Consider the following 17924-nt stretch of genomic DNA (forward strand, 5'->3'; position numbering starts at 1 on the left):
TCTGGATAATAACAAGAGTTGACTCCACATTCTCTAACACTCGTAAGTTTACTCAAGTTAAGGCAGAGTCTAAGTCATTTTTAGGTACTTGAGTACGATGACTTAACCCCCGGAAATACAATCTCATCGTTATTAAAGAGTTAAGTCATCGTACTCTAGGTGGTAAAGTCATTGTACTCAAGGGGTTAAGTCATTGTACTCAGGGGGTTAAGTCATCGTACTCTAGGTGGTTAAGTCATCGTACTCACGGGGTTAAGTCATCGTACTCAAGGGGTTAAGTCATCGTACTCAAGGTGATAAAGTCATCGTACTCAAGGGGGGGGGGGTTTAAAAGTCATATTTGCCCACCACCTCGACTCCCACCACACCTGTTAAATATACCTGTCCCACAGCACTAATTAAGGCAAGACATATAAACTAAACTAACCTAACCTAACCTAACCTAACCTAACCTAACCTAACCTAACCTAACCTTATGCAGTGTGGTCTCAGGGTGAATGTTTTTTGTTTTGTGTTTACGATAAATTGTGTAGCGGTCAAGGTCAAGGTGCATAGTGGGACCCCAGTTGTAGACTCGGAGTTGGATTAAGTTAGGTTAGATTAGGTGAAGTTAAGTGAGATTTAGGTTAGGTTAGGGAAGGTTAAGTTAGATTTAAGTTAAAGGTTAAATTTAGGTTAGGTTAGGTGTAGAGGTGGCTGTGTGGGAATCTTTTTCGTCTCGGGAACTGGCTGGGAGAGTTGGTAGTGGCCCCTGTTCGAACCCAACCTGGGATAAAGAGTGGCCAGTTTATCCCAAGTTGTAGAATCTATCCTTGGGTTATAAATCCACATGAATAGATAGTTAAGATAGAAAATAAGAGAGTTGACAGTGAAGCGAGGAAGATCAGCTGTTCATGACGAGTGAGAGTTGTGTCAGTGTAGGAGTAACACCGACAGACACTGACTCACCCGACCACGTGTGCAATGTTCCTTCCACAACTAAATCATTAAATCATCGGCTTTACCTATGCCCAAGGGCTAGTTATGGGTTAAATATTGACGCCAAATCAACATGGTGTCTTGCTTGGGTTGGGATGGTCAAGAATATTTATCAGCGGTCACACTAATCATTGACACAGCTTGACCTCTTGATACCCAACCCAACACCTCAGCTTGTGATGTGCTAGAATCATTGTATCGGGGAGCTATGACTCTCTCTCTCACTCACCTTCTACCCTCCTCCTCTCCTGATGGTAAACATAGGAGTCTTCTTCTCCTCTCTGACCCTAATTGAGTAAGAGTCCTTGAGGCTATTACTGTAAGGAGTGACTCATTTGTCTGGGCGTTTATTTTTGACAGGGAAGCTTGGTTGATGCTCCCACGAAGATGGTATCGAGTGTGATCAGAGACGATACACTAAGCTACCAGGTGTTGCGTTCTGTTGTGGCACCGTCGTCTCTCTTGTTGTGATGTGGATATAAACTTTTTTTGTTTTGTTTGTGATTGGGTAACATTTGTCGTTTGTTTTGTTTTTAAAGTTGGATACTGTAAAGGCCTGGGACTTAGGAATAGAAATCCCTTACCAGGCTAATCAGGATCTTAATAAAGGAAAGTCAAGGACCATGGTTTTCCGAGGAATAACAAACAATTACGGGAGTCAAACAATTAATGCAGTCAACAGTTAATGCACTCAACAGTTAATGGAGTCAACAGTTAATGGAGTCAAACAATTAATGGAAACAAACAATTAATGGGAGTCAGCAATTAATGGAATCAAACAACAAAAGAATCAAACAATGAACAGATGTTTCCTACGGCAGCGGCCCTGGGGAAGGTTCTGGAACGCAGTGATCCACTCTCAGGGGGAAGGTCCTCACTCGAGCGACAGCAGCCGATGTCTTGATATGGCAGGAGAACACCGGGGCACAGACGGAGGAGATGAACTGACGGTCGTGGTATGGGGCTACAGAGGATTGACAGTCGATAGGTGAAGGTCTGGGGACGCAGCCCACGAGTCCCGAGCCTTGGATGAGATGACAGCCAGAATTTGACGAACAGCGGGGGAGGTAGCGACTGTACTGACGGCTGAGTAGGATCTGACCCGGTGACACAGCTAGTAGCCACGATCACAACCTAACCAAACCAAACCTAACCAAATCTAACCTAACCTGATCTAACCAAAGCTGACCGTTCTAGCGTACCGTAATCTGCCGTAATCTGTTGCAGCCACTCCATACGTGCAGTTGATCGTCACTGCTGAGGGCGGGGCGACAGATCCTCTCCCTGGTGTCAGGTGTCAGGTAGTGCTTAAAGCCCAGTAGCGTCGACTTGTCCAACTCAACCACTTAAACTGCTTAAAAATTACCGCCGTTGGATGCTGAGTGACGTTAACTACACTACAAACTTTACCTGACTCTCACTCTCTCTCTCTCCCTCCCTCACGCTGTTCTCTCTCTCTCTCTCTCTCTCTCTCTCTCTCTCGGTTTCTCTCTAATTTAACCTAACCTAACCTAATTTAAACTAACATAGCCAACTTTAACCTAACCTAACCTAACCTAACCTAACCTAATTTAAACTAACAGCCAACTTTAGCCTAGCCTAACCTAACCTAATCTAAATACCTTTGTCGCTCCACTGTTAGTATACCCCTGTTATAAAGGCTTCACACACACACACAAAACAGGTTAATTGCTACCTTTATACAGTAATTAGCTTTTGTCAATCACCTGATGGTAACAACATTCCCGGGTCGTCAGCCACAGATAACAACAACAGGTAATATATATTTGTTTTGGAAAAGTTACTATTACCGACCGGCTGTTGAACCTTGATTTATGGAACAGAATTTACACACTTTACACAATTGAGTAAATTTACATATTTACACAATTGAGAGAATTTACACACTTACACAATGTTTTATTTTCACGTAGGAAGTTTAGATTATTATTCTTTCTCTGCCTCTTTCGTCTTGGTACTTCAATATTTTTTTCAAATTTCTACGTAATTTTCTGAAGATTTGGATGAGAAGGGAAGTTAAATTTTGGATCAATTTACATAACTCAAGTTTTGTCTCTAAGAGGAGATTACCTTGTATACTGCCTGACGTAGATACCATATACCTGTCTCATTGTCGTGTAGTGATGATGAGGAGGAATATGAGGAAGAAGAAGAAGAAGAATAGGAGGAGGAATATGAGGAAGAAGAAGAGGAAGATTATTTTGGGTATTATTGGATAAACTCCCATAAAGACTTCAGTACGAGGAAAGATATTCTATAATAAGATTAGTAAAAATAATCCTTCGACCATTGTGTCATAAAGGTAGTTTTTGGAGTGAGTTACCAACCTGTCCGATACATCAATGCGTCTCAAGTAGATACCACGGTGGCTATGGGGGGTCTAGATACTTATTTTCATAACTACCTGTAATTTTACCTGTACCTGTGTGGGGCTGGGGTGGGGTGGGGGGTACAGGCACCATGATACCCATACAGGTAAATGACGGTTCTTAGGGTATAATGGCTCTCTGGAATGAGCCATTAAAGTGCCCAAATGCCCGGATCGTTTTAATGGCTTGTCCTGATGGGCGCCACTCAGATGACTAACTCCCGTTGTTAAAAGAATGAATGAAAATAACACAAATTGCTGATAGTGGGAATGCCTTGTAACGAATTGTGTGTGTGTGTGGTGTTCGCTACTGATGGTGATGACACTATAACCCAAGACTAATAGTGTTACCATCACCTCACCATCCTCACAGCTACAGCAACAGGACTACACACTATCAACCGCTGGTCTTATATAGTTCAAAAAAGTTCATTAAAGTTAACTACGTGTTGTTTTAACTCCTATGAATATTTTGAACTGTAAGACCATAGAGCTAGTTACTCTGTGTTCTCATATAGTTTAGGTAAATTGAAAAAAATAAAGGTGATATATATTTTTCACTGTTTTTGTCAATGTGTTTATTTATGCAATTATTTCATTTGTTTTGTTTATATAAAGTAATGTCGTTGTTTTCATCAATTGAGTGTCCGTGTCGCTGACTAAAATGATTCTGTTGTATTTGGGTTCTGTTTGATGCAACAATTTGGGAGGCTTTTTACAAATTGAGGGGTGTTGTTGTTGTTGTTGTTGTTGTTGTTGTTGTTGTTGTTGTTGTTGTGGTGGTGGTTTTGTTCTTGTTGTGATGTTGTTGCTGTTGTTTTTCTTCTTGTTGTTATTGTTGTTTTTGTTGGTGTGTTGTTGTTGTTGTTTTTATTATTGTTTTTGTTGTTGTTGTTATTGTTGTTGTTGTTATTTTTATTATTGTTTTTGTTGTTGTTATTGTTGTTATTGTTATTTTTATTATTGTTTTTGTTGTTGTTTTCATGATGTTGTTGTTGTTGTTGTTGTTGTTGTTGTAGTCCTGTGCTTCAACAACATCAAGTGACTCAACAACACTCACAAAAGGTAGATGGCGTTGGCTAAATAAATGTCTACTTTATTTACTAACATATTCCTATAGTTTCTCAAATAACTACATAATTTAACTAACTATTTAATTTAGAAACACTATTTGTCAGTGTAATCATATATTTTGGTTTAATGTGTATTTCCGGGTCATAATATGTATCCTAACCACTTTGTTTCCGTGTTACAGTGCGGGGTACACGCCCACCGCCGCCTACTGGGTGGGCGGCTCCGACACCCAACACGAGAACTCCTTCAGCTGGACCTCAGGGGCGCCCTTCTCCTACTCCGGTAAGTCCTACACTCTATCTGACACGAAGGGGTGAGTGTAGTAACCCTGGGTCAAACTCATAACTGGGTCAGACTCATAACTGGGTCAGACGCATAACTGGGTCAGACTCATAACTGGGTCAGACTCATAACTGGGTCAGACTCACACTAGTTCTTACCTTACCTGATGACGCAACTGGTTGTGGAAATTACGACTTGAAAATTAAATCCCTGTAAAAATAGCGTCAACGTGAGCTATATACCGTTAGTTCCATATATACCTCGTTATATACCGTTAGTACCATATATACCTCGTTATAGTTACATAAGGGTGTTGTGTAAATACCTTTCATATATTAGACGGTGTATTCCTGAGACATAACTAAAGATAAATGACTAAATTGTTAAATAGTTTCAGAGTTAAAACACATGACAGTTTTGGTGGGAATGTTATGAAACCTATATGAAACATCGACTGTTGCTAGTGAGCGTTGCACACGTTCAAAGACCTCGGGGGGTGTTGAGAATGTTTGTCACTCTGTCCTGTACTCGGCGCCACAATTCCTCACGGCTTGGGACCTCTGTAACATACACCTTGATTTTTATGTCACCCCTACAGGTAGAAATCAGGGAGATTTATGTCAGGTGATAGAAGTAGCCATGAAACAGACCCGCCTCAACCATATCCACACCCTTTGATTTATGAAAGGTGTTTACGGATCACCCTGTATACTACGTTAGAGCTATTTATATATGTGTTATTGTTTCCACTCTTGACCCCCCAAGTGTCTCAGGGTGCAGTAGTGAGTTAGGGTATGAACAGCGTCATTACGTTTTATTAAAGGGAATAATTTTCAGCCGCGTGTTGTAGCAATATTGAAAATGTAGTGCAGGCGGGGACGTATGTTGGGGGGGGGTAGTGTTTATGTTGGGGGTGTTATGGGTGTTTATATTGGAAGTGGGTGTATGTGTGTGTGAAGGGGTGTAGGTGAGTGTATGTGTGTGTACGTGTGGGTGTCCTCCACTTCCTCATCCCTACAGCCTCTTCATCCTTCCCCCACCTCACTCCACCACCTCCACCCATTCTCCACCGTCATCCTCAAGACCCTAACCAAACCCTAACCAAACCCTAACCAAACCCTAACCAAACCCTAACCAAACCTAACCACATTAAGAGGCTGTATCTCGCACCAGGTCAAGTCTTCTCAGGTGGCCGTGCCGTTCAGGTTCTTCCGGCAGAGTGATGATACAATGACCTGCCTGAGGGTGTTTTGTCGTCGAGATGTGGTGGTGATGATGATGCTGGTGTGTGTGTGTGAGTGTGTGTGTGTGCGTGTGCGTGTGTGTGTGTTTTATAGGAGTTATGAGGTGTGTGTGTGTGTATTTTTAGGTCTCTCTCTCTCTCTCTCTCTCCCACGTGCCGTTTTTAGCCCTCCTAAGTAGGCACTAAAGAGAGGGTCATCTGCCATGTACCTGAGTGGCTCCTGTGTGCCTCTCTACCCACCTGACGATGTAAGACCTTCCCCTCTCCTCCTAGCTGTGTTCCCTTCTCCTCCTTCTCCTTTTGTACCTTCCTTCCTCTTCTCCTCTTGTCCCTCTTCCCTCTCCTCCTCACTCTTCTCCTCTTCTTCTTCTGCTCTCTTACGCCTCCACCCCTATCCGTCTCCCTCGTTCACTCACTCTCTCACTCTCTCACTCCCTACCTCACCCTCTCCCTCCCTCACCCTCTCCCCTCCCCCTCGTGCAAGAAATCCAGAAAATATGTGAGTAAGGGGAGAGGAGGAGGAGGGGTGGGTTGAGACAAGGTTCTCTCGAGGTGCAGAGACATGTTCATTTTTAGTCGTAGATAAAACTCCCACTTGCCGCAGGAAGAAGTCTCAAAGGCCACACACACACACACACACACACACAGCGCCCCTGGACACACAAGAGGTCCCATTTGGTAAAGAGAAAAAAAAAGTTCCTTCTGGGCATAAAAAAATCCCACTGGGCACAGGAAGTTGAGATAAGGGGTCCTGAGATGTGAAGGATTTCTTGTACCGCCCCCAGTGTGTTTACAGGTTCTCGTCATATAGCCTAGGTACAGTCCCCTTCACTGGTGCGTTTACAGGGGCTTGTCATATAGCCTAGGTACAGTCCTCTTCACTAGTGTGTTTACAGGGGCTCGTCATATAGCCTAGGTACAGTCCCCTTCACTAGTGCTTTTACAGGGGCTCGTCATATAGCCTAGGTACAGTCCCCTTCACTAGTGTGTTTACAGGGGCTCGTCATATAGTGCCTTCACTGGTTTACAGGGATCAGCCTGGTCCTTCACTACTCTCACCATAAGCACGTCCCCTTCACTAGTGTGTTTACAGGGGCTCGTCATATAGCCTAGGTACAGTCCCCTTCACTAGTGTGTTTACAGGGGCTCGTCATATAGCCTAGGTACAGTCCCCTTCACTAGTGCTCGTTTAGCCAGGGGCTCGTCATATAGCTCAGGCATGAACTCTCACTAGTGCGTTTACAGGACTTCCGTCATATAGCCCAGGGCACAGCCTCTTCATCAGTGCGCGTTTACAGATCTCGTCATGTGCTTCCAGGTACAGTCCCTTCACTAGCAGGGTTTACAGGATCTCGTTATATAACCTCGGTACAGTTCCCTTCACTAGTGCGTTTACAGGGCTCGTCATATAGCCTAGGTACAGTTCCCTTCACTAGTGCATTTACAGGGGCTCGTCATATAGCCTAGGTACAGTCCCCACCACTAGTGTGTTTACAGGGGCTCGTCATATAGCCTAGGTACAGTCCCCTTCACTAGTGCGTTTACAGAGGCTTGTCATAGAGCCTAGGTAGTGAAGGTTAGGTTAGGTTCCCCTACTGAGATAACACCACGTCACTTACGGGTAACTATGCTAGTGTGACATACTCCCATCTACCCTGGGTAACTTGTGTGGTGAGTTTTTGTCCAGCATGGTGAGATTTTGTTCAGTTTGGGGAGTTTTTGTCTGAAGTGTGGGGAGTTTTTGTCCAGTGTGGGGAGTTTTTGTCCAGTGTGGGGAGTTTTTGTTCAGTGTGGGGAGTTTTTGTCCAGTGTGGGGAGTTTTTGTTCAGTGTGGGGAGTTTTTGTTCAGTGTGGGGAGTTTTTGTCAGTGTGGGGAGTTTTGTTCAGTAATAGGGAGTTTTTGTTCAGTTTGGGGAGTTTTTGTTCAGTGTGGGGAGTTTTTGTCCAGTGTGGGGAGTTTTTGTTCAGTGTGGGGAGTTTTTGTCCAGTGTGGGGAGTTTTTGTCCAGTGTGGGGAGTTTTTGTTCAGTGTGGGGAGTTTTTGTTCAGTTTGGGGAGTTTTTGTTCAGTGTGGGGAGTTTTTGTTCAGTGTGGGGAGTTTTTGTCCGACGTGGTTAGTTTTTGTCCGTGCGTCACCTTCCGTCACCTTTATCAAGACAAGCAGTCACGTTGAAAGAAGCTAATTGGCTAGTTTTCCAGTCTCCCGCGTCTCCTGATTGGACGACGGACAGCAGGAGACCCTGACATAAGTAGGGGTTATACAAATGCCTATGTTGTTATAACCGGGGAAAATGGTGCATATATACTGTAGTGAAACCTCGATATAACGTACTTCTCTCGTCGTGTAATCCGTTATATAAGGGGCTCGCTTGTAATGGAACCTCGATATAACGGACTTTCCTCTATATAATGTGTGTGTGTGTGTGTGTGTGTGTGTGTGTGTGTGTGTGTGTGTGTGTGTGTTCACTGGCCGCCTTGGTAGGTGTTATCAGTAATGTGTGAGCGTCGTGGTGGTGGTAGGGCGATGCTCTGGAGATGTAGACAGGGAGGGAGACGAACGTGTGGGCGGTGGGTGGTGATATGGGCGGTGTGGGTGGTGGGAGGTGGGCCAGCGATAACGACGCCTGCAGGAAATTTGGGACACTACTGAAACAGCTGGAGAGATTACATGAATTTGGGTTACCAGCAGAGGTAGTGGCTGGGGTAGTGGCAGAGGTAGTGGCTGGGGTAGTGGCAGAGGTAGTGGCTGGGGTAGTGGCTGGAGATGTAAACAGACACACCAGATACCAGATGAACAACGATGTTATTGAGAAATCCGACTGTGAGAAAGATTTAGGAGTAATGATAAGTAGGAATCTTAAGCCAAGTAAACAATGTGTATTTGCTCGTAACAAGGCTAATAAAGTACTTGGGTTCATACAAAGGAGTGTTAGTTACAAGACTAGAGAACTCATCCTAAAACTATATCTTGCGCTTGTGAGACCTCACCTGGATTACACAGTTCAGTTCTTGTCACCTTATTACAGAATGGATATAGAATCATTGGAAAGAATCCAGAGGAGAATGAAAAGACTAATCCCGGGCATTAGGAACCTTGAGTACAGAGACAGGTTAAAGCATCAAAATTTACACTCCCTCGAGAGACGTAGAGTGAGGGGCGGTATGATAGAGGTGTATAAATGGAAGTCAGGGCTAAACAAAGGTGATATAACAAAGGTACTCAAACTATCCAAACAGGAGCGAACTGGTAACAATGGTTTTAAATTAGACAAATTTAGATTTAGGCGCGAAATAGGTAAACACTGGTTTGGTAACAGAGTAGTGGATGAATGGAACAAGTGACCAAACATCATCATTAACTGGAATACGCTGGATAGCTTCGAACATAGGTTGGATGGATATATGAGCGATAGGGGTTGGGTGTAAACGGGACTCCATTCCTATGTTCGCAGGTGCAGGTAATGGGGTAAAAGTAGGGACGTAAAAATATAATTTCTAGCGTAAGAACAAAACAATAAAATACAAAAATATATATCCTAGAAATAATATTTTTTAAAAGGTAAAGAAAACATACTTTATATTATATAAAAAATGTGTAAAATCTTATTGTAATTAACCTGGAGGAGGGGAGGGTGTGCTTGGTGGGTGGAGAACCATGGTGAGGAGGAGGGGCAGTCCTTCCTTCACCTCCGGGGTACACGAGCACAGTCCCACCTCTCTCTCTCTCTCTCTCTCTCTCTCTCTCTCTCTCTCTCATGATAGCTTATAACCAGAGGGGAAGTCCCTTGTCGATGAGGTCTCTGTGGTTCCATTCTGTTTATAATGGTGTGAGTTAAGGTGGTGGTGGTGAGGGTGGTGGTGAGGGTGGTGACGGGGATGGTGAGAAGGAGTGTGAGGGGTGGGGGATGATGGTGGGGAGGTGAGGGGTGATGAGGGAGGGTTGGTGAGGGTGGAGACTGGGGAGGAGCTTGGTGTTGTACCCCGTTGGACTCACAAGCCTCGATATATGAATAATGGAAGTTGAAATATTTAACATTGAAAGTATAGTCTCTCTCTCTCGGGGAAATACCTCACCTCACTTCATCTCACCTCACCTCTTCAGCATCTCACCTCACCTGGTCTCATATCACACTCCTGCAGGTAAGGTACAGTGGGAGGCGGCGGCGGCGGACGTAGACACGGGTTTATGGTCCCAGAGAGTTAGTAAGGTCTTTAGCCAAACGTGGAATTTCTAACCTCAGTCCGTCTTGAGGTTTACTTTTACTGGTTGTTCACCCCACAGAATTTCCTCAGCCGACGAGTACTATAAGAACACGAGAAATATAGGAAACACGAGAACATAGAAAACACGAGAAATATAGAACACGAGAACATAAGAACATAAGAACATAAGAACATGAGAACATAGGACGAGAATGACAGGGAACACGAGAATACGAGAACATGAGAACACGAGAACATAGAAACACGAGAAATATAAGAACACGAGAACATAGGAACACGAGAACATAAGAACATAAGAACACGAGAACATAGAAACACGAGAACATAGGAACACGAGAACATAGGAACACGAGAACATAGGAACACGAGAACATAGGAACACGAGAACACTAGAACATAAGAACACGAGAACATAGGAACACGAGAATACGAGAACATGAGAACATAAGAATGGAGTAAACTGCAGCGGGCCTATTGACCCATACGAGGGCAGTCCCGTTTACACCCAACCCCTGTTGCTCATATAAGCATCCAACCAGCGTATTCCAGTTAATGATGATGTTTGGTAACTTGTTCCACTCGTCCACTACTCTATTTCCAAACCAGTGTTTACCTATTTCGCTCATAAAGCTAAATGTATCTAATTTAAAATTATTGTTACGAGTTCGCTCCTGGTTGATAGTTTGAGTAACTTCGTTATATCACCTTTGTTTAGCGCTACCACCCTCCTGAAGGTGCAGGGCCGCGCTACCACCCTCCTGAAGGTGCAGGGTCGCTACCACCCTCCTGAAGGCAGGGCCACCTACCACCTCCTGAAGGTGCAGGACCACTCCGCCTTCCTGAAGGTGCAGGGCCACTCTACCACCCTCCTGAAGGTGCAGGGCCACTCACCACCCTCCTGAAGGTGCAGGGTCGCGCCACTGCCCTCCTGAAGGTGCAGGGCCGCGCTACCACCCTCCTGAAGGTGCAGGGCCACTCTACCACCTCCTGAAGGTGCAGGGCCGCGCTACCACCCTCCTGAAGGTGCAGGGTCGCGCTACCACCCTCCTGAAGGTGCAGGGCCGCGCTACCACCCTCCTGAAGGTGTTTTTATAATGTAAGAAAACGATGACTATTTGGGTTGGTAGTGGTACACACACACACACACACATACACATACTAACAGACGCACACACACACACACACACACACACACACATACTAACAGACGCACACACACACACGTCACAAAATACGTACACATATACGCACACACAGATACAATGACATCGATATGAATGTGTGTGTGTGTACGTATAAATGTGTCTGTGCGTAATCCTTACCCATTCATAGGACCAAAATTACCGGGATTAAGTGAGGAAATGGACCGTGATTGGCAGAAACCTCATTATTATTTAACCGGAGTCCATAATTATTTTCCGTTACCCTGTTGATTCATCCGGTATTAACGGTACAACAGTATATTAACGGTACAAAGCAGTATATTAACGGTACAACAGTATATTAACGGTACAACAGTATATTAACGGTACACAACAGTATATTAACGGTACAAAGCAGTATATTAACGGTACAACAGTATATTAACGGTACAACAGTATATTAACGGTACACAACAGTATATTAACGGTACAACAGTATATTAACGGTACACAACAGTATATTAACGATACAACAGCATATTAACGGTACAACAGTATATTAACGGTACAACAGTATGTTAACGGTACAACAGTATATTAACGGTACACAACAGTATATTAACGGTACAACAGTATATTAACGGTACACAACAGTATATTAGAGGTACACAACAGTATATTAACGGTACAACAGTATGTTAACGGTACAACAGTATATTAACGGTACACAACAGTATATTAACGATACAACAGTATATTAATGGTACACAACAGTATATTAACGGTACACAACAGTATATTAATGGTACACAACAGTATATTAACGGTACAACAGTATATTAACGGTACACAGCTTCCCACAGGTATGGTAACGCCTCTAATTCCCTACTCGCTAATTAATTACACCTGGATTTACATATGTTACCTGGACAGTGCGGTGAGCTGTTATTAAAAACGGGTTATTTAATTTTTAGAAGAGATTTGGTCTGTGTGTGTGTGTGTGTGTGTGTGTGTGTGTGTGTGGTGTGTGTGTGTGTGTGTGTGGTTGATGTGGTCTGTGTTTGAATGAATGAATGAATGACTGGCTAACTGACTGAGTGACTGATTGACTGAATGACCGATCGACTGAATGTTAATATGTCAAGTGAATGTAGCATGATTATAGGTATTAGTAAAAAATAAATAACAAAAAATAACAAAAATAAATAAAATAAATAAATAAATAAAATAAAATATAAATAAAATAAACTATAAATAAAATTACATTCATCAACCAGTACGATATCTTCCACCGTGAGTCCCGGCACCAACCCACCACACTGCTGCCAGACTTACAGCCATTGTTGTTGTCAGTGTGTGGGAGGAGATGTGGCAGCGTGGACCAGGGGGGGGGGAGGCTCTAAATGTTGCTTATAGCCCAATTGGTGGTCACCCTCCTGTAATTTGGGTTAGGTCCACTCGTACATTAGCTTAGGGTGTGTCATAATGGTGGTGGTTGATGGTAGTGGTTGATGGTGGTGGTTGATGGTGGTGGTTGATGATGATTGTGGTGGTTGATGGTGGATGATGATTGATGGTAATGGTGGTTAATGATGGTAGTGGTTGATGGTGGTGGTTGATGATGATTGTGGTGGTTAATGGTGGATGATGGTTGATGGTAATGGTGGTTAATTAAGGTAACATGAAGCGTCTATCAACACCACATAACTTAACAGTGATTCTCCCTTTAAAAAAATTAACCTCGATTTTTATTTCAATTCCGGTGAAGTAGATTTATCCAGTGATCGATGTCTTCTTTAATATACGAATTATGATGTAAAATTACCGGAATATTGTTTTTTTTTTACGTAATTAAGTAAAGTTAGTGGAATTTTTTATATAATTAGTTAAAGTTAGTATACTTGTGATGTAAATAAACAGTGTGTGTGTGTGTGTGTGTGTAGTTCTCAGGTGAGTGTATATATCATCACCTGAAGGTTTGCCTCCAATTACTGTCTCGGGTGAATAGTTGGCCACTCAGGTGAACTCGTCATGAATGTATTGTACTGAATTAACCCAGGAAATTCGGATGGCACATAACACACTGAGCAACACAACGCAACACCATACAATATAACACAACGCAACACAATATAACACAACGCAACACAATATAACACAACGCAACACAATATAACACAACGCAACACAATATAACACAACACAACGCAACGCAACACAGTACACTATAACACAACGCAACGCCACAACGTAACACAACACATTGTCACCACACAACACAACCAGAAACATCTCATACATAACTTGGCGTTAAACTATTACAAACAATTAGACAACAACATCACGTTTGTAAATATATATCTACGTGACGCACCTAACAAACTAACTAATGATAATAATAATAATAATAATAATAATAATAATAATAATAATAATAACAATAATAATAATAATAATAATAATAATAATATTAATAATAATAATAATAATAATAATAACCTTAATTACACTACTATATTACAAGACGTGAAATAAACTGTAGCTAAAATATCAATAGGAGTAAAGTTTTATTATTGTGGACAAAAATATGAAAAACTAGTGTAACTTTTTTTTTTTTTTAGATTTTAATTATTTTATGGAAAGTTTTTATAAAAATATACCGAGTCCTTTTGTTAATCTCTCTCTCTCTCTCTCTCTCTCGCTCGGGTTTGTCTTCTCGCTGTTTACTTCACGTCAGGAGGGAACTAGGGAGGAATTGTTTGTTTGTTTTTCCTTACGATTTGTTTACTCTCACTTGTTTTGCTGAAGAAAATGTTTACACCTATGACATAAATAAGTCTTGATTGATTGACTTGATTAAATGTTAAAAGTAGTTGTTTATTTATTACGACGGGAATAGTGTTGCCTGATATTGATGTGAACCGGTTTTAATGGCGCAGCAACAAGCGTTTAAAGGTGTGTTTCATAGTTTTTAATCCAACAATAAAAGTTGTATATGATTTTCAAGTTGCAATTTATTCTTGTTGATGGGTAATGATCGTTTAATATTGCAATATATATTTTACAACACAAAACGCCGTAATTATTGGCCTTTAAAGTTAGTAATATAGTATTGAGAATTAATAGTATTTTCAGTATATTGTTTTTAATGGTGCTGCTATACTTAATGGTACTTAATATAGTAAAGCAGTGTTAGGTAATGGTGGCTGTCAGGGAGGTGAATTTGTGGTGCAGAGACTGTTTAATGGCGCAAGAGGGAGGAAGGTGAAATAATCCCCTAAGAGGAAGGTTATCTGTAAGTAGTGGAATTACAGGTTAATGGTGGTAGGGGTGGTGGTGGTGGTGGTGGGTAGTGGGTGGTGGTGGGTGGTGGTGGTAGGGTGCAGTGTGTGGTGGTGGTGGTGGTGGTGGTAGGGTGGTGGTGGTGGTGGTAGGGTGGTGGTGGTAGGTAGGGGTGGTGGTGGTGGTGGTGGTGAGAAAGAAGAGAGAGAGAGAGAGAGAGGGAGAGAGAGATGAATCACCATGACTTCTACCGTAGGGTCAACAAAGTCATTAGTGTTAGAAAATTACCCAAGGCGTCTTAATGGCCCCAATAATTATTACTCCATTCTTCTTAATGACTCGAAAGAGGACAGGCATTTTTGGACGCTCAATTTGCCTGTCTGTCTCTCTGTTTAATATTGTGTCTGTCTGTCTGTCTGTCTGTTTGTCCGTCCGTAAACAAATTGCTCTCCACACTGTCTCATCATTTATTCTAGGCAACACACACGCACGCGCACGCACACACACACACACACACACACACACACACACACACACACGTTTGTTTATTGTTTCCACCCACATACAGTAAACAAACTACATAAACAACAACACATCATACGGTTTAACCTTCCCTTTGTTTACTTGTTTGCTTGTTTGCGAGATTATATTTGTTTTCTCTACTAACGTAAAATACTGATCTTCAGGTTAGGTTACGTTAGGTTACGTTACGTTACACTGGCACTAAATGGATTGTAGGATTAGCTACAGCCAATCAGCGCTCGTCTCGCCCTCATACGCGTGGATTCTACCATATTGCTGCTCGGTAGGACTCACCGCTCTCATCAACCGGTAACTACCACACATAACAGGTAATGAACGACAGGTGAAACAGGTGTTATGGCTCTCTTTCGTTTTGATAACGAATATTAATAATGATGGCCCCAATAATTATTAATATCAACGACGGCATTTATTATTATTATTATTATTATTATTATTATTATTATTATTATTATTATTATTATTATTATTATTGTTATTGTTATTGTTATTATTATTATTATTATTATTATTATTATTATTATTGTTATTATTATTGTTATTATTATTGTTATTGTTATTATTGTTATTATTATTGTTATTATTATTGTTATTGTTATTGTTGTTGTTGTTGTTGTTGTTGCACTGGGTAAACAATCTCACGGTAGACCCACCAGCCCTCGTCCTTCCTCTATGAGTGACGTGTATGTGACGAGGAGAGAATGCAACAGAGACAAGGGGGGAGGGGGGATGGGTCTTAACCCTCACCCCGCACTACCCCGCACCACCTCCCCCTGGCCCCTTCCTTCCCTCACTCACCAACCCCTCTCGTTCGCCATCCCTTCTCCCCTCACCCGCCGCTCTCCCTCACCATCCCCTCTCCCCTCCACCACCCCTCTCCCCTCACCATCCCCTCCCTCCACCACCCCTCTCCCTCGCCGCTCTCCCTCACCATCCCCTCTCCCCTCCACCACCCCTCTCCTTCGCCATCCTCTCCTCACCACCCCCTCTCCTTCGCCATCCCCTCTCCTCACCACCCCTCTCTCCTCCACCACCCCCTCTCCCCTCACCATAACTCTCCCTCCACCATCCCCTCTCCTCACCCACCCCCTCTCCTTCGCCACATCCCCCTCTCCCTCCACCCTCTCTCCTTCCTTCACCCCTCTCCCCTCTGCATCCCTCTCCCTCACCATCCCCTCTCCCTCTACCTCCTCTCCCTCCCCACCACTCTCCCCTCACTACCCCCTCTCCCCTCCCCGCCGCCTCTCCCTCCACCATCCCCCTCTCCCCTCCCCACCTCTCCTTCGCCATCCCCTCTCCCTCACCACCCCTCTCCTTCGCCACCCCCCTCTCCCCTCACCATCCCCTCTCCCTCACCACACCCCTCTCCCTCACCATCCCTCTCCCCTCACCATCCCCTCTCCCTCACCACCGCTCTCCCTCACCGCCCCTCTCCCTCACCATCCCCTCTCCCTCCCACCACCCCTCTCCCTCACCATCCCTTCTCCCTCACCACCGCTCTCCCTCACCGCCCCTAGCCATTGTCTCTCCATCACCACAACAATGGTGGTGGTGATGTCGTCCAGGTTTTGTCTTCCTCCCTGATATAGTGACTCTCTCTCTCTCTCTCTCTCTACGCCCATAGACATTTTTTGTGTGTACATTTCCCCCCTCTCCTTCCCTTACAGAGCGAGTCACCCCTTCACTGACACACACACACACACACACACACACACACACACATGGCCTCCTACCCCTCCCTAGGATTGGTATGGATTTCCGTGAGACAAGACCCTTAGGATGTGTTCCTTTACGGTTCAGGGGTCCTGTTAAACCTAACCTAACCTGACCTGACCTAACCTAACCTGACCTAACCTAACCTAACCAATCTCGCTGGTTCGTAGAAATGACGTGTTAGTGACAGTAGGACTTAACCCCTTGAGTACCATGACATAACCACTTGAGTACGATGACATAACCCCTTGAGTACTATGACATAACCCCTTGAGTACGATGACATAACCCCTTGAGTACCATGACATAACCACTTGAGTACCATGACATAACCACTTGAGTACCATGACATAACCCCTTGAGTACCATGACATAACCCCTTGAGTACCATGACTCAACCCCTTGAGTACAATAAATTAACCTACATAGAGTGAACAAATTGACTTGTAAACATATTATTTCTTTTTTAAAACACGTAAGAAAAACACCAAGTAATGGAGAGACGTTAATCCACCACTCTTCCTCTACAGAGAGAGAGAGAGAGAGAGAGAGAGAGAGACTTCGCTATATAAGTATCGACTCTTCGTTATTTACTAAGAGTCGTCTCGTTGATTCATCATTTACCACAAAAAACCGGAAGATTTTCCTCATTAAAAAAAAAGTAAGGTTATCCTCATCATAACAGGGGGGATGGAGGGAGTGAAGAAGTGAGGTGAGATGGAGGAGGTTGGGAGAGACAGGAGAAATTTAGAGAGGGGGAATCTAACGGATTTAAGCCCGGGGAAATTATTTAAAGAGGATGTATAGTAAGTAGTATTTTGTGGTCCTTGGTGAGTCAGGCCCACTGGTCTTCTCCTTAGATACTGGTCATGTTGCTGCTGACTGACTGGCTGGCTGACTGACTGGCCGACTGACTGGCCGACTGACTGGCCGACTGACTGATCATCACCATCATCACTGTCACTACTATCACCCTACCACCATCACCCTACCACCATCACCCAACCACCATCACCCAACCACCATCACCCAACCACCATCACCCAACCACCATC

The 17924-nt window shown here is 43.5% G+C and overlaps 1 protein-coding gene across 1 annotated transcript in view; it reads left to right on the forward strand.

The window, feature by feature from the left end:
• Positions 1–17924, forward strand: part of LOC121871305 — a 135767-nt gene that overhangs the window by 34538 nt on the left and 83305 nt on the right. Inside the window, 1 exon segment of the mRNA XM_042373524.1 lies at positions 4623–4723. Within this exon segment, the coding sequence (XP_042229458.1) occupies positions 4623–4723 (101 nt within the window).

Source organism: Homarus americanus, unplaced genomic scaffold (genome assembly GCF_018991925.1).
Source record: "Homarus americanus isolate GMGI-L3 unplaced genomic scaffold, GMGI_Hamer_2.0 scaffold45698, whole genome shotgun sequence".
Lineage (NCBI taxonomy): Eukaryota > Metazoa > Arthropoda > Malacostraca > Decapoda > Nephropidae > Homarus > Homarus americanus.